At 41.7% G+C, this 24,220-nt stretch overlaps 2 protein-coding genes across 3 annotated transcripts in view; both read right to left on the minus strand.

Moving 5' to 3' along the window:
• Positions 1 to 471: 471 nt before the first annotated feature.
• parvab (parvin, alpha b) lies at positions 472 to 18,713 on the minus strand. The gene is made up of 13 exons (XM_049031155.1): positions 18,419 to 18,713; positions 11,642 to 11,731; positions 11,462 to 11,532; positions 11,078 to 11,180; positions 10,844 to 10,984; positions 9,567 to 9,682; positions 8,132 to 8,190; positions 6,778 to 6,797; positions 6,501 to 6,562; positions 6,340 to 6,408; positions 6,080 to 6,181; positions 4,844 to 4,916; positions 472 to 4,243 (listed from the first exon to the last, which is right to left on the minus strand). The coding sequence occupies exons 1-13, from the start codon at positions 18,552 to 18,554 to the stop codon at positions 4,167 to 4,169; spliced, it is 1,119 nt and encodes a 372-aa protein (XP_048887112.1). The 5' UTR covers positions 18,555 to 18,713; the 3' UTR covers positions 472 to 4,166.
• A 1,114-nt stretch (positions 18,714 to 19,827) lies between these two features.
• mical2a (microtubule associated monooxygenase, calponin and LIM domain containing 2a) overlaps positions 19,828 to 24,220 on the minus strand; it is a 61,688-nt gene continuing 57,295 nt past the window's right edge. The window contains exons 33-35 of one of the 2 annotated variants that reach the window (XM_049030383.1): positions 22,305 to 22,476; positions 21,577 to 21,650; positions 19,828 to 20,582 (exon numbers count right to left, since the gene is read on the minus strand). In XM_049030383.1, the coding sequence (XP_048886340.1) occupies positions 20,410 to 20,582; positions 21,577 to 21,650; positions 22,305 to 22,476 (419 nt within the window). In that variant the 3' untranslated portion in view covers positions 19,828 to 20,409. The remainder of the gene's footprint in view (positions 20,583 to 21,576; positions 21,651 to 22,304; positions 22,477 to 24,220) is intronic. The other variant, XM_049030384.1, reaches the window with a different exon arrangement.

The raw sequence follows: 24,220 nt of genomic DNA on the forward strand, positions 1-24,220 counted from the left end.
AAATGTAGCATTTTCATTTGTGATGTAATTGAAGAGAAATGGACCTTTAAAGGGGAGCATTCAGGAATATACTATGCATCTGCTACCATTCAGAAGTGTTTGTACGTCGGTTGTATGGCCTTTACTTTCAACAGCTATTTTAGAGAGAGAATGGTGAGAATTTGTTGCTGGGAGCAGGAAAAAAAAACACTAATGGAATACTGGCTTGTGCAATGAACGCAGCTGCAGAACAAAGAATGTCGAAACACCCAGAATCTTCAAAACAGACCCTTGGATCACATCCTCGCGATTATTGCTTAATTGAGACAATACCGAGTGGTTAAAAAACTATTTATAATTTATAATGAAGAAAACATAAGAAATACTGACTGAAAGAGCCCAACAGCTGACAGGGGAAAGGTCTCTAGCTAGAAATGTCTACTGGCATTTTCATTTCATTCAGTTTTACATAAAAAAATCACATGAAAAACATTGATTTTAAATTCTTTATTTCTTCTAGGAATGTGAAACCTTAGAATTTTATAGGCACGTAGCAAAAAGCTCTTTCAGGCTTTACAATTGTTTACAGCAAATCCCCCACACAAATAGCTATTAGCCATAATTACATTTACAAAATAATGACACTCTGAGCTGGATACGCCTGTCCGAATTAAAAGCAAAATTAAAACGAACTGATTGATACGATCACCAAGCAACCGAAACAAGTACACACAGCGCATAGCATACATACTAGAGCAAACCAAATATATGTTGAAGGAGAACGTGGCAGTATTGACAGCTGAGAGAGTGTAACAGTTAGTCCTGCCATTTCAGTGGCAAAATATGGACAGGCACTGAAATAATATAAAGTTACGTAATAAAATACCTGACTCTTACTAGAACAGAAATGAATGGCACCTGATGCATACTTTCAATTATGGGCCATATGTGAATGGCTCAAAAATGCTGTAATTAACTAGTCTTCATCTCACACTGATTTATGTATATGGGCCTTAATACCTTTTATTCTGTACAGACACCTGTTTCGTGTTATGGGTAACAAGGAGAATCCGAAATGCTTGGCTCAAGCTTCTGTTACACAGGCATTTCTGTAATGTTAACTAACATAAAGTAGGTTAAGATACTGGAACCTAATACATACGGCGTTTTGATAACAGCTCGACAGAAGTTGTGTGAGAAAATGGATTATTGAATGACAATCTAAGAGTCTACAACTACAATAGATCTAAATCTAAATGTGTACAACAACAGAGACTTAATATCAACTGAGTAAAACAGCAGATGCTGCATAATGTTTCTGTTTTGAGTCAGACTAGTGTGACCCTGGGCATGTGTTAAGAAAGCTGTGAAAGGCTGCAATTTTGACAGCGTTTATTTCAACAGAACACTACTCAGATGAGAAAGGACCTTTTCTTACGCATGGTGGAAATCCCAGCATTCAAAATAAATCCAACAACATCGAATTGAACAGATGCATTCAGACCATTCATCCATCTATCCATCTCCTAAATGCTTATCCTGTGTATTCAGCCATAGAAAGCAAGACAACTGTAACCCTACGTAACGCTGAACAACTGTCATGGGTTTCATGCGTTTCTGTGGGCACTTGACGCTAAATCGACACGGCATACAAACACAACATTTTCAATAAGCAATTTTTAAAAGTACAGATATGAACTACTACTTGGGAAAAAAATAAAATAGATCAATACAGGTATCTAAGGAGAATCACATGCTAGTTGGGTAATTCTCCTAGTTCTGATTGTTTCAGTTGTATCTGTGGATTTTTACTCTGCACACTTAGAGCACAGAATCAATCTGTCCTGACCTTGCCTTTAATGCTTTCACAGTGCAGGAACAGTGCAGTGCTAACCTGCGTCTCTTTGTTACCCACTGCTGGCTGCTCGACCATGCAAAATCTGAGAACTTTCAAAGCTGAACAGCTGCATTAAGATGATCTAGACCGGCATCTTTGTTCAGTTACAAAACGGGCAGAACATTTTAACAATCCTTAAAAACGCTTTACTCGGCAACCAAACCATAACTGTAACTTATGGCAGAAATTGCACATATTCTCATCACACTATTATTCAGTTTTAAATGCAAGTTCTGCCCCCCCCCCCCCCCGAATATTCCCATCTGTGGCAAACAAACTCAAGAATTAATTTACAAATAATATTTCTATTATAAATGGGAGCAAGGGGATTGTAGCAAGTTGCTGGAGAACACGGGCTCCACAGACACGCTTGCTAAATCACAACCGACAGGCTGCCGCTGCGCCTTTCAAACAGAAGAATACAAAGGTTCCGATTCTTTCCAAACTCCCACGCAGCATTCTTAAAACCAGTAAGCTACCATCTGCTGCACTGGTTTGAAATCACTTACCTCGCTCTTCAGTTAAAAGCCAGGACGTTTTATTTCCAACCACCCCACTCTAATGACAACGGAGTATCGATATCTGCTAGATATCATCCCAGAGCAGTGTCGGAAGATCCACGAATGGTCTTATATAGGAGGGAAAAGGGTTTCATTTGCACACCATTGTCTCATTAGTAACAGAGAAATGTAAGAGCATTATAAATATAACAATGGGCAAATCAAAATGGCATATTAATGTGCTGTGATGGTGTCTGAAATACATTGTGCAAAATATAATTGTTTTCGAGAAGCATCTGAAAAACTCAGATAATGTGAGACCCCTTGGCTCAATTTCTGCTAACATCAAATACGGTGTAAATACAGACCGTTCATCAGTAAGGTCTGTGGCCCACATAAAAAAAAAAAAAAACATTTGTATTTAAAGAATTTAAAGTCAGACCACTGCCATTTGCTCGTTCAGTGCCCCAGTTTTAAAGCACAGTCATGCACCATATTTAGTGCAAACCCGAAAAGGTCGTTCCCTTTTCCTACTTCGTGTGAATTTTAAATAAGATTACCACAATGTTTGCCACCCCCCACTCAACCCTCAATCACTAGAGAAAATTAACAACCTCCTATTTATTTCAAGAATTCAGGAAAGCTGACTTTCCTGGTCGTAATTACATGTTTTACTGATTTATTTTACTGTTAAATGTCATGTGCTTGCGTTGCAAAATATATTTCTAATCAACTCTGGTGTATTTTTTCCACAGTATTAAACAAAAATAATACCAAACACCAGACAAACATCGAAACAAACATCAGATTCAGATATATTTATGAAATAATATTTTAAAAATACATTTAAGATAGCTTTGTGGATTTCATATTTGCTAAAACGCCAACAAAAGTGTAACCAAAAAAAAAGTTGACATTTCATCTCTGTATAAAACAAATGGTACACATCAGTAAATGCTGAATGAAACTGAATGAAAACGTAAGCACAAGATTTTGCTTGCTCTAAGCTATTTCATTGTTTTAAGACTTGCAGCTAATTCGTTAACATTTTCGCAGCACTGTAGTAATGGTTAACAGTCATCAAGCAGGGCCAGTTGTGAAATAATACATGCAAGTCACCCGTTACAACTGTGGAGAGATTCCCAAGTGTAAAGGCCACGTGCTGATAGAATAAAGTGTACAATTGAGTGTGTTCAAAAAGGTCCTCCACTGATTACACAATGACTGTATAGTTTATACAACTTTACCTATATGCACTTTTTTGCCATTTACCTAAATAATGTAATTGTGTGATTTATAAAATTGTTTAAATTTTATTGATTGTTCCAATGGCTAGTTTTGTCATCTTGGAAATACAAAAAAATATGATAAAGCAGGTTTTTTTTAAATCATATTTCTCCCTTCCTGCCCACATTTTAAAAAAATAACATTTGTATTTATACAATTTAAAGTTGGATCATTATTATTTGCTTGTGAAGAGCTTCGTTTTAAAGCACACTGCTATATCACGTTTAGTACAGACTCACTCATGGATGGGTCTTTTTTTTCTGCGTTACAAAAGTTGGGTGTGTGAAACTGGAATAAGATTACTAGAAAGTCTGCCCAACACCCAACACAACAGCGCAGGATCTCAGTGAACACACTCAACACAGATTGATGCTAACTGCTATCCGGCTGACGGCCTTCTATGCGTGTAGTCAGTGGGTCTAGAAACGGTGAGGCGTGCAAAAGCGACTGAGTGACAAGGTCTGTTGCCCTGGCAGTGTCGGGCACACCATCTTGTGCGCCACCTATTCCACATTCCGGTATTTAGTGAAGAGGTTGTACAGCACCCTCAGTGTGGACTTCAAATCACAGTTCACGATATCTGCACAGAAATAGCATCACGTTAATCACGTTAACTTGGCCGACAAAGACGTCGACAGAAGACAGATCGGCTGCTGCTGAAGCCATCAATGTCACCACTCATTTAATGCAGCTCTTCCCCTGAGCAGTAAAAATGCATTAGCATTAAGCTCATGGGAGTTTTACTTGCACAAAAATGTTTTGAGGGCAGAACGAAAAATGATTGGTTCAGAGAGGAGGTGGGTCCAAGCACCCAGAGGAGGCAGAACCAACCAGAACCAATCAGATGTCTTGGTCCTGCCTCCTTTAGATGCTTGGGCCCAACTCCTCTACAATCTGATTGGCTCTCTGTCTGAACCAATCATTTTTCGTTCTGTCTTCAGAATGTCTACCTACCACAAGGTTTCATTAATTGATCAAGGGTGGCTTTGATAGCATATCCCAATTCGGAAAGCGGTGAAATTTTAAAATTATCACCAATATAATGCCACTCTGGGTCGACTGGGAAAAGTCTGCAGAGTATTTGGTGATGGATATCTCTCTTCGTGTTTGTATTCCTCTGAATGCTGTTCCACACAAAACGTAAAAAGAGGAATTAATTGTTTGATCAACACAAACGTACCCTCGGGCCTGGGCTTGGGCCTCTCCAGACCCCCGTCCTGCATCAGCTCAAAGGAGAACGACACATTGTGCACCTGCAGTGGAAAACACATGGCACGCGTGTGAGGGGGTGGGGGGGGGGGGGGAATGCTGGCGAGACAAAGCCAAGAAAGAAGGAACTGAATAAAACATTAAGTGAGCTTTTAGTACACAAATAGCACATATTACAGGGAAGTATTACAAAACACTCAGTACCTTATAATCACCTGTGAAAATATGAACGGGAGGTAGGTTACACTACATTTTGACACAGTGCAGGTAAAGCTACAATTACACCGGCATAAACATGAATCGGGAGAACAGTGGGCGAAGATTAGCCGTATCTAGCTGGCTTAACCATGCTGTGCCTGTTCCCTGCACAGTCTCGGCCCGCTTCTGAAGAACTCGAGAAGGCTGCTCTCGACATCTGCAAAGTATCGCGTCGAGCCCATGGACAAGCTGCCCAGCTGAATCCATTATCAGCGCTGCCCAGGTACACAAACACGCTTTTTTTCTAAAATATGTATTGACCTCATTTTCAGTAGTGTGACACAAGAGCCCTTTCCACGGACTCTGCATTTTTAGCTCCAGTAAATAGGACAGCGAGCGGGTAGTAGACGGGGGAGAGAGGCGAGCGGGCAGCCTGCTGCCTGGAGGATGCGAGTACAGATCAGATAGTACTGGGAGCTACTCGGCCGGGCGGGGGGACTATTAATAGTCAGTGTGAGCAGCAGAGGGGCAGGGATTCCTTGGGGCAGGTGGCAGGCTCTCTAGCCACGACAAGGCCTGGAAGAAACCCTTTCGCCACGCATTACCGCTAATCCGCCTACCGCTCACCATACGCACGTCCTGTGCGGCCCGATTATGGAATCAGGCCCCCGAAACATGGCCATGCGACTCTGCATGGGCCAGCGGCCCCCTCCTTCTCTCACCATCGCCACCCCAACAGGGCCGACGCTGAGAACATATACGTGGACACAAACACAGGCGGCTTCATGGCCGATAGAGAATTACTTCCTGAGGTGCCTAAAACTAAATGCATTTATTTAGCCGTCTACACGTGGCAGCGCAGAAGCTAGGGAAAGGAGCGCCGCTTTGCATGTTTTGCATCAGCAGAAGGGGGGGGGGGGGGGGGGGGGGGAGGCGGGGAAAACGGGTCAGAACCAGGGTCCGGCCTGAAACCGTATCCGTGGCAACCGCCACACTGGCACGGCCATACCTTCTGTTCAAAGTTTTCTGGGGTGAGGAAGAAGTTGTAGAGGGGAACGAAATAGCCCTCCAGTAATCCCATCAGCAGGACCAGATAAACACCATCAGCAAACTGGGAGTGTAAAGAAAAAGCAGATAAAAGCAGATCACCATATTCAGGATTTACTTTAAAAACAAGATGTATGATTTCATGTAACAGAAATAGCTTCTTTCAGGTCATTTCTGGATGCTGCAGATAAACCTGTATAAAGCAGCCGAAAGATGTCCTACCTGTGTGTCCAGTTCAGAGACTTCCAGGTTCAGCTTGTTTAAGTGCTTGTTCACAAAGGTGATCAAAGTCTGCGATCAGAAGGGAGCGACGAGTCAGTATTAAAAAACCACAGAGCCAAAAGCAGTCTGGGCGACAGGTGACGTTTAGGGTAAATCAGCACCTTTTTCACAACGTTGAGTTTGTCTGGGGCGTGGTCAAACAGGGTATCAAACGCATCTCGCTCTGCATGGAACAGTGTGAATGAGTCATTACCTACAATGGCTTGCAACAAAAAAACCTGCCAATTATGGCTAAAAATAATGAAAGGGTAACGAATATCCATTTGTGCTGGCATCGAGCGAGCTATGTTCAATTCATTTTACTCAATTTAAAAAAAAAAAAAAAATCAGCCATTGTTAATGGACAATAATGAATTCGGCAAAAAAAAAAAAACATACCATGTCTTCCAGATAAAGCCCTGATGGAAAAAAGAAACAATGTAGAAGTTTATTTGCTGGACTGGACAATTTCCATAACAAACAGACAAATTAGTCACAAAACAAACAAGCATCTCATTTGAAGAGTTAGAATGAGGTAAATGCAGATGTTCTAATCAGGAGCACCAGACAAGAAGGAAGAACAAAGCAGTTTGGGTTCAGGGCTGTGGGTTCTGTCCCAGAGTGGCACGAGCAGGCTAGCTGGATCGGACCCGGGCAACGGGGCCCAAGGTTCGGGGAACATCTGCCCACAAGCGCCTTCTCTTCCCGCTCCAATCTGCCCGCCCGGGCAGCACGGTTCGGCAGCTGCTGTCGGCCGCATGACAAGCGCTCAGCGACGGCCCTTATCTGGCTGGCTGGCTCATGCCCGCTGGAGAACTGGCAATCAGCTGCGGCCTCACAAAGCGAGCAGGAGCTGGCAGGACCTAGGGCCCCCCCTCGCAGCGAATGAGCTCATTAACACGGGGCTCTGTCCCTAAATGCGATTCGGCGAGGGTGGGGGGGGGGGCACTCTCAATCTGTCTCTTCATTCTGTGTGGCTCTTTGGCTGGTGCGTCACGCTCAAAAACTTGTGCTAGGGCCGGTGTGGTTGTCAGCGTCGGCTATTAAATCCACAGTACTGTGCAAAAGTCTTAGGCAGTCATAGAAATTGATGTTTAAATGACCTTTAGGTTGGTAGAAAACTGTGGTCTTATGTATGTCAGCTTAGCCAATGCAAAAACTCTGCTAAAGCTACCCCAGTATTTGCAGCAAAAGTCCAACAGAGCAACAGACCAATGTATTTTCCGACTGGACCACTACCCCATCTTGTTTGATTAATCAATATCTAATTGAGCTATTTATTTACTATTTTTTTAAAAACTTAAATAATTAATCGATCTGGTGATGAAATTTAACAAACGTATGTAATGGCTGGGTTGCTCCCGAGATGAGGTGTGGGAACTGAAGCGATGTTCATCTAACCATCCAACAGGATATCAGTAACTTCTTGGAAAACAGAAGAAATGTTACTTTTTATTGTGTTTCTGTTTTTTTCTGAGCAAATATACACTTACTACTCAGATAAATAGCATTTTCTTTTGTACAGCACTGCATATCGAAGTGAATGGGCATGAACCAGTGTGTCAAGGATTTCTGCTGCCTGCTCTTCAAATGCATATTTAGTACCTGTATTAAAGAGGAAAGGCTTAGGAGTTTTTCATGCGTTTTAATTTTTCCCATAATTTCTGACTGAGTTTTCCACAGCTCCTGTTTCTCCTGCACACATGCTGTGGATCTGAGCACTGCCTGACCACACGCGGTTACGCTCACGCACTCGGTGTTCCCAGTGATCTCCTCCTGGATCTGTCGGGACTGCAGAATTCCCTCACGTTTCTGTGGGACAGACAGAGAATGCGGCTAAGTGACTGAACAGGAGAGGAGAAAGGAATTACTTACACAGATCTATCGTTTTACGTTTCCTGATCCCCGTGACTATGTGACTGAAATCAGACTCAGTCATTCCAAACTGGATTTTGGACTATCAGGCTGAAAGCACAGTGTAAGACGCTTCCCTGGAGATTACTCTAGAACTCAGGAATATTCCCATTAAAGGCTACTGGTGTACAGGTTGACTTAAAGGAGGCCAGACCTTGGAAGAAAAATGCCTCTTTTGCCAATGAGTAATCTGTTTAACCTTGAACACTTTAGTATGACTATATAAATGCATGAATGCATCAAACTGAATACTGTACAAATCTCTTTGGATACGGCACATAAATAATGCAATGGCATTCCCTACCATAGCAAAGGATCAGAACTAAAAGCAACACAGATAACAGATGAGTAGAGTAAACGGCTACTACATGCTACAGCTGGTGTAGAGCGCACAGGATAGTAACTGCAATTAGGGCTACACGATTCAGTGTAAAATATGAATCGTGAATATTTCCACCCTCACGATTTTTGAGCAATAATACTCTCTATCATTATGATTTAGCATTATATATTGTCTTTATGAAGATGGAACAAACAATATGTAGAGATCGGTGATGCACCAGTTAACATATAGGTATCAGCCAACATTGGTTCAAAATATGTGTCGAACTTGGCGGTATCTAAACTTCATCGATACAGGCAATCCCCAGGTTAAGAATGTCAAACTTACGGACTACAGTCATTATTGTTATTATTTTTTATTATTATGTACTGTAAGTATTTTTCCGACTTGTCTACAAATTCAAATTAAAGACAAGTCGTTCGTATTCATGGGACTCCCTGTATTCAAAGTTAGAGACAACAGAGCTGAAGACACAACAGCCGAAAGGATGGAGATGATTGCATTGGACGACCAGCCCATTTCTGTAGTGGAGGGCGAGGGATTTTGTCGGCTAATTCACCACTTATAAAGAGGTCTAAAAGTACTGGCCTGAGATATGTTTGTATTCCACTGTCAAATCGGGCTCACAGATCAATCTTTCCTTTTCCACAGCAGAACGGTCCTTTTTAACAAACAGCTCATTTCCAAATTTGAGGAACACTAATCGAACTTAAACCTCATCTGTGCGTCATTATAACACCTGGTTTTCTGCCCCTTCATTCTGTCACGTGGTGTAACATAGTCCTGAAGTTTGCTGATACAGCTTAGGGAGGGAAAAGGCAGCGTTTGGTCCAAGTGATGTGATTCAAAAACAATTAATCGTGCATCCCAGCTGCATATTTACGGGACCTATACATCATTTTAAATGAAAATCAGGCATTAATGCAGGTACCTGGACCACGACAACTTGAATGGACACGTGATCCGGTAGCCTGATTGGGGCTCGGAAGTGCTGAGACAGCGCCACCAACAGGTGAAGGATAGCCACCGTGCTCTTAGCATGAATCGCTGTGGGGGACATAGGAAATAATACGTTAAGAGTTTTTTTCTTTAAAGAATTCCGACAATACTTCCAGTATCACCAAACAAAACAGCAACAGGGAGTATTGACAACAATCAAATCAGATTATTTTTTTAATCATTATACAAAATATGATGCTTCAATGAGAAAAATAATGCTGTGGAACGTCAAACAAATACTAAACAATAAAGGTAGTCTTTGCATAATAGAAATGAAAACCCCATATGCAGCTTATTTTATTTCTTATTTAGTGCCCAGTCCATGCAGTACTAAATTTTCATCGTTCCCAAAAATACATCTACGGAGTAGAACACAAAAAAAAAACAAAAAGGGGATTTGTCATGGGGTCATAGGGAGAAAAATCCTATTGATTTTTTGAAGATTTCTGTGCTAATCTCTAAAGGATAAAATAGCACAGGAAATTCTGCGATTTAAAAAACTGAAGCGCAACAACAAAAAACATGACTGACGGGAAAAAAAGGGGAGTGCATCTCTCGAATGAATATGGGAGGGCAAATGAAAAAGGGATCAAAAGAAAGAGCGATGTGTAATCAGTTTTGTTTTCTTTACACCGCCGCGCCCCGACTCCACCGCTGCTCGAACCCTGAGCAGCAGAACGGGTCAGAATGTCAGAGTGACAGCGGGGGAAAGCGCCGAGACGAATGTGACATTTCGCCCTGGAATCGGCCAACGAGCCGAGCAGCACAGGGGACAGGATTACACCTCCCGCTCCCCTCCAATGTGTAAAAATGGATGCAATGAAATAAACAAGCATTCTTTAATCCCCCAAAATTGAAAAAAATGCTCAGTCTGCTGCAGTCTCCTTTATCGCTTAGGCTTGATTTAATGCGAATCGGCTAGGGTTAAGTGCTCTTCCATGGTTTGTGTTCATGGACAAGGATTAAACTCACTTGGTCAGAAAGTGTTCCACTCAGTCTCTGAAAAATAATCTCAATTTCACTTCAGTTTTAAGTACTTGTGCCATCCATACATCACTGCCACCTCCCATTTTGAAAATAGTGGCTCCAATCTTATCCAACAGGTCTTTAACCCTTTTTAATAAACAAAATGTAAATGCTTCCTACACAAAAACCTACTAAAAGCCACACTTGCTGCCATTAACACTTCCGATAAAGTCAGACACCTACAGTCGACGTTCCATTTAATGTTTCTAGTGGAGATCTTCAGGGTGTCGTTGATCTTCTCAAGGACAGTCTGCAGCTTCTGCTTCTGAGCTATCTCAGACTGTGTCACCTCCGCGACATTCAGCTTCTCTCCCTCAAGCTTCTCTGAAAGTCAGGAGGAAAGAGGCCTCTGTCAGTGGACCATCAGTACCTTGGTAGCTGTATGATGGTGGAGCCAGACTGTGGAGCGTTTCTTACCAAAGAGCTTCTGCAGAACTTGCCCATCATAAAGGTCCTCAGCCAGGTCCTTCACTATGATTCTTTCCCCTACCAGCACATCGTTGATCCAGTCTATAAGGACCTAACAACCAAAGACAGGCTCTCATATAGCAACGGGAGAGCAGAACAATTGATTGTATGAAACATTTAAAATATTCATACATTGACCAAATGACAAAACATTTATGCAGTTTTATGCAAAAAATCTGTAACAGCTTTATCTCGGCTTGTTTAAGATAACCTATGAAATTAGAATGGCTTGAAAAGGATTCTTCACAAGTTCAGCATGATGCAATCTGAGAATAAGTATAATTGCGTCTTTCTAACTTTAAATCACAGTCAAACTGACTCAATGTCTCAAACCTTCATCAGTTCCTGCAGCTTGGGGTCGTTCCTGGAGTTCGGGTCAACCATGGTGCGGACTTCGTTCTCCTCTAAAACAAACCAGAAGGAGAAAGATGCTCTGCGACACAGTGGGACTAATCAGGTCCGTAGAGTTGGAATGAAACCAGCAGGCACTGGTATGTATGACTGTGGGCATACCCAGCAGGGTGTCCTCGGGGTCCAGCTCGAAGGGGATTGGACTCAAGGGCAGGTTGATGGCGTTCATCCCTTCCTCCTGGAGTTCAGACACTGGTGGGGGATGGAGCTCCTTAGGGACACGTACGCATAAAGGCGCAGCTCAAACCCGTTCCTACCAAACCTCACCCGCCCACTCAGAGCTCCCCAGGGACCGGCTATTCTTATGAGATAAAGGGAACAAGCCAGCGAAAAGCAAAGTGAGTATTTTCACAAACACGCTATTGAGACCAATGAAACGCTAATATTCCCTAAATATTTTTTCAGCTGTGTCACCACATGAACATTTGATCATAAAAAGCATTTCTTTGCTCACTGCCCATGTTGTCCTTTAAAACAACTGCATCTCTCTGGTGTTACTTGCGTTATGTTGCGTCTGCGAGCCTCTTTTCTTCCCCAGAGCTGCGCCTTCACTCAGTCTCTGCTCAATAATGGGGGGGTGTTTTCTCACTGCAACTAGAAAGCCCCAAATCGCAGGATTGACTGCGGTACCATGGAGTGCGACACTTACACACTGTCAACGGAACACGGCTCTGTGATTCCCAGTTATTATCGCACCTTCAGAACCTAACGCCGCGCTTGGCTTTACACGAGGGACAGGCTGATCCTCACTCTTCCATTCTAGTAAGGATGCCACCTCTACATCATCCACAAAATTCTCCATCCATCCATCCATCCATCCATCCATCCATATAACCGTTTGTCCTATTCAGGGTCGTGGGCGACTGAACACTGTTTTCAAAAAAATTCCCCATAGTTGCCCATTAAAAGCACACAGCATAGCTCAGAACAGAATGGACGTGGTATTTAGGGTCTTCATAATAAATCATCTGAGTGAATGGTACAAATTCCTCATCCAGCAAGCAATGCAACCTCAGGCTCCCTTATGTGATCTTATTTCTTTCTTGATGTTCCAGTATTTAGATTTTCTTACCTCATAACTAACCCTTTTACCCTTTTGAAAAAGCCCATAAACTAAATATTAGCTAAATAGAAACCTTCAGTCATAATGCGAACCAGTCCGAGAATATTTTCTATGAACACACTTATCCATCATTTAAAAAACTTTTGAGCAGTCAGTAAGATACGTACAGAACAAACTTATGAACGCAACAGACAGCATGGCATCAACGTTTGCACTAATGCAAGAACTATCGCTTCTTCACTTACAGAAGCATAGATACGTATAGCTGTATTCTCATAACAAGGCCCCAGGCAACAGTGTTCAGGCTAATATTTGAACCAACACCCTATGGATGCCTCTGACAGTCAGGCGAGATGGGTGCTATTCCCATGGCACCTGGCCAACATGACATGAGTCTGCACCTCTGGACCAGCTCGACTACACTTGCTGCTTCGGAATTTAAACTGCGAAATTCAGCTCTCAGTCTACTGTCCTGCTGAGATTTATGAGCTCAGTCACATCTGGTGTCAGTCGTCAAATCCGAGTCCAAGCTGCACTCAAGATACTCATCTGTGATGAGTAATTCCTACCAATGTAACACAGATTTGGCACTACACTAAGAAAGATAATTATTTTTTGCAATGAAGAGCTCAGTGAAGCACTACTGTGTGATCCCTGTGTAGGTGTCACACTGGATCCTACCAAACTCAAGCTACACCCATCTTTCCAGGTGGCAGGAACTCATTAATCCAAGCACAAGTTCACGCTGGGTCTATAAGTATGCCAGTCCTGCCTCGATCATCCTACACGGCACATCTGATGTCACACGGGGCCACGCTTGCAGGAATATAAAGATTTCCACACATCCATACATATGCCAGACAAAACCCTCCTCCTTGGCCAGTTTTGGACCCCCCTCCGGAACAATTGTCGACGGGGACAGGGTTGCAGCAGAGAGGAACTGAGCTGCCAGTGTCTTCATATGGGTATATGCTGCTAAGATTCTATGCTGGATTTTGCAGCCCTATGCCTGAAGTGGCCCCCCCGGAAGGTCGACATCCTGTTAATCAACACCAGCGCCTGCCGTCTTCCCACCAAAGCAGAGCTGAGACTTTCCTGCCATGTCCCCCCCCCACCCCCCAAGCTTCTCAAATTCACAGACGGGGGGAAAAAACTGACATAAAAAAACATTTACTTCTTCACAACAAAACAACAACATTTGTAACGATCTAATTCAACTGTGAAAAAATGACTATTCCTCCATTTATCCGCCACCCAGCTGAAATTTTAACATACAGGACAAAAAAAAACGACGACAGGTAATGGAGGTAAATCATTCCAGGCTGTTGGGCTGTTGTTCTCGCTGAAAGGGAATAACAAGAACGAGAGAGACATGTGACGCTGCAGATGGTGCTTCGTAACGCATAATGCATGGGCAACCAAACCTCGTTTCATAAAAATACAGGAATGGCAGAGTCACATTATTTTACAATAAAAACGTTCGCAGCAGAGCACGAGCACCAGTCTGTGCCCATGCGTGTGTGCTAATGCGACGCCCTGACTCAATTCTCACTGCTACCAAAAAGCCGCACATTTTCCCCATTAATCACTTCCTGTCTGATTTCACAAGGGATCAGATATCAGACTCTGTGGAGATGAGCAGTCCATAAAATGCAGTGTGTGACTCACTTTATTATCTCATCTTTGTTATTTTCCAGTGGATTTGTGCAAATATAAATCACTGTAAAAAAGAAGAGCTGGGTTAGAAAAAAAGGCTTATGGATAAACGGAGCTCACAGAAAGCCATGGGGTATTTGCTTAATTCGATAAAAATGTTGCTAATTTTTTGGCTTCATAACAGAAGTCAATTGACAAGCAATGTTTATCACACCTGTAAATATCTTCAGCACAGTTAATAAAAATAAGTGTCATAATTTCTTTTGTAAATAATTCTGTTGCGTTTTTACTATTAATTGCAATTGTTGTCACTGACTCCCAAAGGGATACTGAACACAAATGTTGGTGTTTTATGTTATTGCAAAGGTGTTTATAACTAAAAAGCACCCAATGATACTGCTTGTCAATGAACTTTTTAACTCATAGATGTTAACTATAAATTTTGCTACTCAAAACAAATGCTTTACTTAAAACTGCTGATTGTCTCCAAGGGGATATGGATTTTTTTTTATATATATATATATATATATATATATATATATATATATATATATATATATATATATATATATATATATATATAAATAATATTATATATTTGTAAACAAATAAAAAGATTATTGTTAAAAAAATCTATAATTTTGCATAATTTTTACCAAATTAAGCAAGTGTCCCAAGGCCTTCTGTGAGCACTGTATGACTGACCATTTTGTACATTTCAAAAAAATTAAGGCTGACAGACATTGTACCACGTTCATATTAATGCCAGGCTCATCCAGAAAGACCCCCATCATATTGAGTTTAGCAGAACTAAGAGACTTACTCAACTAAAGTCAACTGAAAACCTCAATGCACCTAGAAAACTATAAATATATTTATGTTTGAGTAAATACAAAAATTAATAAACAAACAACCATGGATAACTCTACAGACCTTATGCATGCCAGTGCCACTTTCCAGTAACACATTTACTTCAAGGATCCCTGTGTAGCTACAATAATAATAATAATAACAATAATAATAAGAATGATGATGTTAACGTTGAGTACTACATAATTTTTTTCTAAATGATTTTCTGTATGTGAATTATTCCAAAAACATTAACGTTTGGTCTGCCATGAAAGTTACAGAAGGAACACCATTTAAGCCCCTGTAGCTCAACAAGCAGAGCACTGAACTGCACTGCACTGCAAAGGCCATGGATTCAGATTCCAGGGAGCACACGTAAGTCGTAACCCTTCCCTCTGCTGCAAATAGCTTTGGATCGAGGCGCAAGATAGATGAGAAAATGTAAATGCAATTTTTTTCCCCCCACTGTGTACAGTACATGGCTGAGATGACAAAGTTTTATTTGACTTGACTGCTTCGTAAGAGCAAGTATCATTAAAATACTGGTGAATATGGCAAGTGTGCCAGTACAAAAACAAACCTGATTTTGTGGTGAAATCTGAAACATTAATTGTACAAAAAAAAGTTCTCAGTCCTACAGAGAATTTGTCAGGATAAGAACCTGCTCAAAGCTACTCCACATAAAAGTCCCAGTGCAGCTTGAGAGAGCTTGACAGTGAGTGCCAGAAAAAAATATCAAAAATGGGCACAAACCACAACAAGTGGGTGGAGACGTCACCAAACCACAAATCCACATTACTGCCGCCAAATTTTACTAAGCATTAAGGGGTCTGAATACTCAGAGTTGCAATAAGTTGCAAATACATGCACATAAAGTCAATGATAAAAAAACAGGCAACAATTTGTAATTCATCATAAAATAAACATACTACATGCACTGGTAAGAAGAAAATCTATTTAATATAGACATAATTTTGTGTGTCAAAATTTATTATTATAAATAATTTCTCAATAGGATGAAATCTGCCAATGACCGTCAACGCATATAAGAAGCAAGTCTTTTATACACGTAAGAAGTTTTCTCCAGCCACGCTCTTGCATGGGAGGCTACCTGGGCACGGTACCCCATTAGGAGATACCCCATTTCCGGCAAAAAAATAAATAAAAAAAATACAACAAAGCCTCAGCCCAATGAAGACGACACAGTACTGGAGTGGAGGCTGTCCTTTGGATGACACATTAATCCCCAGTCATTAAGAATGCAATGGCACTCAACAAGAAGAATACAGCGCTGACCCCAGTGTCCTGGCCGGATTCCCAGGCAGGCCCCTGCAGAAAACCCAAGCCATATAATTACCCCCCGGCATATTAACGGGCATCATCACCTAATAAGTGATGAACATTCGGGTAGAGAACAGCTGTTTACAGCAACTAAGTGGGTGATAAATATCTGTGACAGGAGCCTAAATGCTGAAGTAAATAATAATAATAATAGACAGGCAGGCTACATTGTGAGTAACAGAATAAGCCTTACAGATATAATAATTTTTCCTCTTTATACATGCTTAGCACTCAAAACGCACTCCACATACATCTGTTCATCACCCTAACCTTGAGAGTCTAGGTTTACATCTATTCATTACTATTCATTACTTACTGGTGCAGGAGAAGGGTCACAACCCACTATTTCCTCTACACATTCTATAAGCTTATGCTTTTTTCTTATCTGCAACATCTCTCGTCTCCCTTTTCTTTTACTCATTTGGTCCTTCTGAGAAGAGAGCCGCTCCATCGCCATCCTATTTCCGAGATTGGCCCGCTACGCCCCCACCCCCCACCCCCCACCATACCTCGCTTGCGATCGCTGCGAATGGCTCAACGTTCATAATTGAATATGCTACTGCCACATGGGAGTGGAGAGGCCCTCCATCAAATCGAATCAGTCCTGCAGGCATGCCAGGCCTCCGCCATCCGCAGCAGCACGCGAGAGCAGCTGCAGCCCCCCTCGCGCGCGGTCCTGATTGACACTGACGCATCATCACACACGCGCACTCTGGGCACGAAATGAACCGCTTTGGGGAGGAACACTCATCTGATGAATGACAGATGCATTCACAGAGAATCTATTTTATATGTATTCTACATCCTAATAATTAGTATAGTTTAACAAATGTTACATTCATCAGCGTTTAAACAAATCTTGTTTCGTGGTGTACGCTTTTGATTTTACAAAAACTATATATCAATACATTTTACTCGAAACGCTAATCTTTACACCCTATATGGTAAAGCTAGCCTTAAACTGTCCTCAAATCGGCCCAGGGAATGCGAGGCTGTCCCTCCCTATATGAGATGGGCCGCCTCTTCCTTACATGGCAGCAGCAGAAAGCCTTAGGCTGCTGTAAACACAGGGATGTTTCCGCGCAACCCGGCCTAATGCTGCCTGTTGATCAGCTCGCAGTCAGAGCCGTCATCAGCCGCAATTCAGCTCTCATCATTAACCGACCCGGAGGAAATCTATCTGATCCGTCGTGATGGTGTTTTTGCATTGTCACTTGAGTACCAAGGCACACATTGATAAGAAGGATTTTTAAACATGGAGTCTGGAATGCTCTGATTTTGCTAGCTGCAGCAATACGAATTTCACATTTCTGACCCTTCACGAGTTCAAAATGAAGTTCACGAGTTCACGAATCAAAATGTTAGCATCAGTTTATAACACAAAATAAGTTTTTTTTTCTTTCTTTACTAGGCACTAGGCCTATAAATACATTGTAATACACCATATTTGTACATATTAACTGGGAATTAAACACAGCCAAGGGATATGGATTCCGCAAATACATTAGCATTTTCTCAATTCACAAACTCTTATACATAATGTTGACATTTGCAGGAATCTGATTTGGCTAGCTTTCATAACACTAAAGTGAGAGATTTGCACTGGCCGCATAGTTTATAATAAATAAATTTTAACTGGTTTTTAAAACTACAACCAAACATGGCTGCGTCGTGACGTCACGCTCAGCCTAACCCAAGATGTCTGGCATTTAGGAGCCTCTAAAGTTTGTAGTCGAGGAAGTTTTCATTATTATTATTATTTTGAAAACATCCACAAGCAATTATTTGTGTTTTATTCCAAAACAAAGTTAAGCATTTTCCTGTCAAAATTTATAAAATACTTTACACTTCTGTTACATGTAATTTAACCCTTATAAAATACTTAGAATGAACAAATCATACAACTTAGGAGGAAAAGATATGCATTTTCTGTATAAGCTTGTTACAGATAAAAATTATATTTCAGATACCTTCCTTAGCTTTCTTTCTTCTCGCCAAAGTTCCTCCAAGTTTCCCAAGAAACGAGTCATCCTTCTTTCTGGAAGGTGGCGATTTAGGAGTCGGAGATTTGGGCGAAGATGGAGATTTCTGCGGTGAAGTGGCCATTGCTGAGGTGCACTTTGATTTGGATTATAAATCAAATCACTTGCGGCTATGTATTTTCGGATTCTGCGAAAGTTTCCTCCGTTTGAAACGGAAGCGGAATCCCAAGTATTTGCCCAGCCTTCGGATGTCAGCTTTCCCAGTTATCGCCCCTGTCCCCTCCCATCGTTTTCCGAGAGAGATGTAGGTGTGCTGGACGGTGCTTTTTCGGCGTTTGTGCGCTGGATATCAGGGGGAAATCCTAAAATTTTGCTGTTAAATAATACAGACGCAACATTCTGCCTCATCTGAACGTGTCTATTAAATTAAAGCGGTGCTATTTACATTATAAATGACAAAAACCGTACAAAAAAATCAAAGCGTTTGGCTTCCTGTTTTTAAGCTTAATTACTCACCCGATCATCTTAAAATATAATCGTACATACAGTCTTGTATAAATAACGACTTTTAAAGTAGGATCTTAGCTGTTAAAAGTTTGAGTAGAATATATTATATCACACGGTGCCTCTGTATGTCCTGGGTAAAGTTTGTCACACAGTCATACACTGTGGGCAATTTGGAGATGCCAGTTAACGTAATTGCTTCTCTTTGGATTGTATACTGAAACCTGTGCATAGAGGAACTAAGTACAATGTCGGGGGAATTTACAAACTCTACACACACGCTAAGCAACGGCGGGACTCGGATCCACATCCAGTGGCACCAACGTCACCTTCAAGAAATAATGAAATTATGAAAAAGCAAGTCGCAAAAAAGTAATCATATACCATAAATATCTGAATTTGTAAAAAAAAAAAATAGCGCTTTAAAAGTTTTTTTTCACCCCCAGCTATAGAACAGAATGCTTAGGAGATCCAATGAGGAAATGTGCGAAAATGAGTGTTTTGTGAAACATTTTTAACTCTAAGCTATAATGCGAATAAGTCACACTGTCGAGCTCCAAGACAGACTCGGTGTTTAGTTATTGATCTACTCCTTGCACTTTACATGTTTGCCTTGCACCTGACACTCAAACACTCCACAGTACGGAACTGCGTCCCTGCTCTTCTGCACCACACTCCTTATTTGCCCATTTCCGTAATTTAATTCTGCAATTACCTATATACATATTCCTTTACAGTATGTTGTCACATACCCTATCACTCCTAATGATCTAGATGCCTGATTCTATATACTGTACAAAACCAGGAAAAAAAATCTTTGTACATTATTGTCAATGTGTTCGGTGAATAAAAGCCATTCTGATTCTGGTGTAATTTTAATTATGATATTTTAATTAATGCGAAAAATGTTTATCAGTCCATTGCAAAGCAACTGAAATGTCACTTTCACAAAACCAATTATTATAAATAAAGATGGAAATAAGGATCATCTATGATGTTACTGGGCAGTTACCTGACAGAAAACAATATCAATTATGTTACGAACAGCTGAGGGGGTAAATGCTGGAAGACATGCTTCTTGATCTCATGCCTAGTATTAATAAATGTCACTTAACTTGTCCCATCTGAAAAACAGAAGTCGATGTTTACAGTAAATGAGCAGGCGGTACTGTTACCATCCAATGCTGCTTCGTTTCTTCTTCTACAGCAAAGGCAAGCACAGTCAGATGGTCATCAAGTGTAGCCAGTTCCTCTGAGGTCTACTCAGAAGAAAGGTGCCAGAACCTCTGAAGCAGGCCAACTAGGGAGGTCCTGCATGGTCATTTAGCATCTTTTGAGTGCATTCTCATAAACAGAAATGTCAGGTACGTGCATTCTCCCGTTGTTTATGGTGGTTAAGTCAGGTCTGACACAAGGCGCACAGCCTCTGGCTAGCAGACGATGGGCAGCGACAGGGACGCACTGTGCCCATCGCCTCAAGTCCAGTGGAACTGGTGCACTATGCTCTCCAAGTCCCGGCCGTCGGTGTTCTCGCTGATCCGCCTCTCCTCCAGCAGAACCACCAGCGCATCCCTCTTCTCCACCACCCTCATCATCTCGGCAAACATCTGTTGCTCCTCTGACAGCTCCTGGGGGCTCTTCCTGGAGTCTATAGTGGAGGACAGATGGGATTGTGGTGACATGGAACACTATGGCTGACATACTAGGATCTTCATAATCAAATAATGTTCCCGAATAACCAAATATGAGGATCTTTCATCCGAAGTATAACCCTTTTTTTCAAGGCAGTTCACACTGATAAATAAAAAATAATTGTACTTTACAGAATTGGCTCCTTTAATGAGGACATTTGCTCCTGTATCATACTAATCTTGCTAAAATCTAGGGCTGCACAATAAATAGCATCTGTTGTTTTATGTTGGATGGGTTGATGGTTGGATCGCTTGAGTTCTAATTAATTATACAAGATACAACATGCCATGTAATAATACCACTGACTATATTTGAAATCCTAAAAAAAATCTAGGATCGTGTAACTATAGCACAGATAAAGGCTATCAGTTGTAGCTGGTAAAGTGCTGAGGTACTTCTAAAAGGCAGACCACCCACTGCGAGGCATTCTTCACAATTGTTTCCATGGATAAGGTGGAAACGGTATCGACAGACTACCTGTCTGTTATTATTTCCCAGCCTCAAAGCTTAATGACTCTTCGGAGGAGAACGATTGTACAATGGCTTCTTTTAATTCCCCCGTATCGATCTCGTCATACCAAAAATTTTCAGACATAATACTGCAATGACATCACTAATAACCCATGGGAAAATTTCAGCTGTTTTCATCACTGAGAAAAATACTCTGAATATAATTAAAAGAAATCATAGTTTCTATTCATGCCTTGTGCATTTTTCAGTCTGAGACTATTGTTACAAGCAGAAGCTTCAAAGAAGGACGGTATTAGGCTCAATTGCTTTTGAGCAGAACTAGTAACCAGACAGAAATGCTACCTAACATTTCAAAATCATTAGGCGACACAAATTGCACATGATGTGGATCAGGGCTTTAAGCAGGAGCACAAAATGAGTGGTATATCGATGACGGTGTTCTAGCACATGTGTGCGGCCCTCTGGTGCGTGTTGCCCACCTTCGACGGCCATGCTACGCCAGAGCTTCTGCTGCAGTTGACTTTGGGTGTCCTCAAGCTCCAGCTCCTGTGCACTAATGGGAGACACAGTCAGAGGAGACCACAAGCAACGTGCTCAGGGCAGCTGAGTCCGCGTCGAATAACCAACATATGGAATCCAGATACTTGGGCAAAAGAATTAATGGGAAAAGGCCATTGCTGTGTCAAAGCTAAATAAGGAGAACAACCAATTAAATACAATAACATACCCAACCATTAATTCCTTCATCTTTCATAACTGCTCATGCTATAGGAATATATAAACATAATATATAAACAGACTGCTAGCTAACAGGCTACATAAAAGCAATTATAATTTAGGGATTTTTATCAATTATGTATGACTATTAATGGTGGGTAGTATATGCCTAAACAGGATATTAATAAGAAGACATTAATACATTAATTATATTCCATGTTCCTTTATAATATAATATGCGTATGAACTTAGGGAGCCTAGTGCATTATTATCATCATTATTATTATTATTATGATGATTATTATCATCATAATCATTAATAAGCTCATGTATATATTCACTCTACATAATGATTAAATTATACTAAATTAATTAATAGATAAGTGCTGGATTTTTGTGCTAAAAGTATAAGACAATGAATGGTGAACAGAGGGCACTTGCTAATTTCACTTTTGTGTTGTGTCAGGTGAATTCACTGGCTTTTACTCACAATATCATGAGCTCAGACTCATAGGTTCCCAATCTGTTCTTCTCCAGGACCAGCCTGTACCAGGTCTGCAGAAGCTCGGTTTCATCGCAGGGGGAGCCGTCTTCAAGCGAGCAGAGAGGAGCGGGATTCAGAATGTGCGTGTTGCGCACGGTGGCGCGTGCCAGACTCTGCCCTGGGGGGGGTATTTTCCGTACGTCGCTTAAATCATCCAAGATCAGAAGCCTCATCTCGGATAAGTTAATGGCGGTGAAACTCATCCTGTTAAGTCGTTTTTTCAAACGCACCAGAGGAGTAGATTAGTCTAGCTGGATCCAATCATCCGAGATGATCGCGTGCGCCTGCGCTGCTTGAAAAGCCCTTATATGTCGAGTCTAGCAAACTTGATCGGCAAGTCTCTCATTGGCTTCCACAAAATGTCAAAATAACAGGGCGCAATCTTTCACGCAATCCGAGCACGACCTTTTATTAGAGGGGTATGATGATATATATCCATCCATCCATCCTTTTTCCAAACCACTTATCCTACTGGGTCACGGGGAGCCTATCCCAGAAGCAATGGGCATGAGGCAGGGAACAACCCAGGATGGGGGGCCAGCCCATCGCAGGGCACACTCACACACCATTCACGCACACCTACAGGCAACTTAGCAACTCCAATTAGCCTGAGCATGTTTTTGGACTGTTGGGGGAAACCGGAGTACCCGGAGAAAACCCCACGACGAAATGGGGAGAACATGCAAACTCCACACACATGTGACCCAGGCAGAGACTCAAACCCGGGTCCTAGAGGTGTGAGGCAACAGTGCTAACCACTGCACCACCATGCCGCCCCTGATGGTGTGTGTGTGTGTGTGTGTGTGTGTGTGTGTGTGTGTGTGTGTGTGTGTGTGTGTGTGTGTGTGTGTGTGTGTGTGTGTGTGTGTGTGTGTGTGTGTGTGTGTGTGTTAGTGATAAATGTGAACTTTGTGCAAATCAACTGTGTCGTCATTATTGAAAGTATCGGGCCACAATTCTGGCAACAATGGGCAACAATGTCTCCAGCAGCTTTCCGGATCGCCTACAGTATAGCCCCACTTGCAAAAACCACAAAGCAATGCATACTGTCTGTGTGATTGTGAGAGCCTGACTTTGCCTAGTTTGGCTTTGCATATAAGGTGCTAATAAATCTTTGAGGTGCAATATTCCCCTTTGGCTATAGTTGTATCTTTCGAAAAGAATTTCCTCCGCGAGCAATAAAGTATTTTGTCGATCATGCAGAACCCTCTCTATATTATCTTCTTATAATTTGTGCACCAATATCAATTGGTTGCCCATCCATGAATGACGAGGCCATGATTGAATGGATTTCTATGCACGGACACTGATTAAGTGTGTGAGCTAATCCTTGTTTACGTAGAACAAAACTGTGGCCTGTACTACGAAGCGGGGTTACTGGCTTATCGGGGTAACTTGTCGGATTTAAGGTAGCCTGGGCAAAATGTAAGTGAACGAATATTAAGTCCACTTAAACTGTGGTACCTTAAATCCGACAAGTTACCCCAATAAGCAAGTAACCCCACTTCGTAGTACAGGCCACTGGTTCGAGGATTTGGATGTGTTGCTATGACAACACATTCGGCAAAAGTTTGGAAAAACCGACAGATCCAAGATCGTCAACAATTCGTCAACAATTACATCCGGCTAAACGAGTAATCCATGTGCGAAAAACACCCCCTGGTCTAAAATGCGGCGAATGTAACCTCTGCGCGCAGAGAGTAGTTTCTGGACATCAGTGCCCCCGTCAGGACAATTGTGTTTAGTGTACGCAACAAACCTGGCGTGAAACTGATCCATCATCAGATACTAAGCAATTCATGGATTAATTTGCTAATTTGTTCATAAAACAGCACCAGCAATAAATAATAACAACGACAAAA

The sequence above is a fragment of the Brienomyrus brachyistius genome, chromosome 11 (assembly GCF_023856365.1).
Source record: "Brienomyrus brachyistius isolate T26 chromosome 11, BBRACH_0.4, whole genome shotgun sequence".
In the NCBI taxonomy this organism is placed as follows: Eukaryota; Metazoa; Chordata; class Actinopteri; order Osteoglossiformes; family Mormyridae; genus Brienomyrus; species Brienomyrus brachyistius.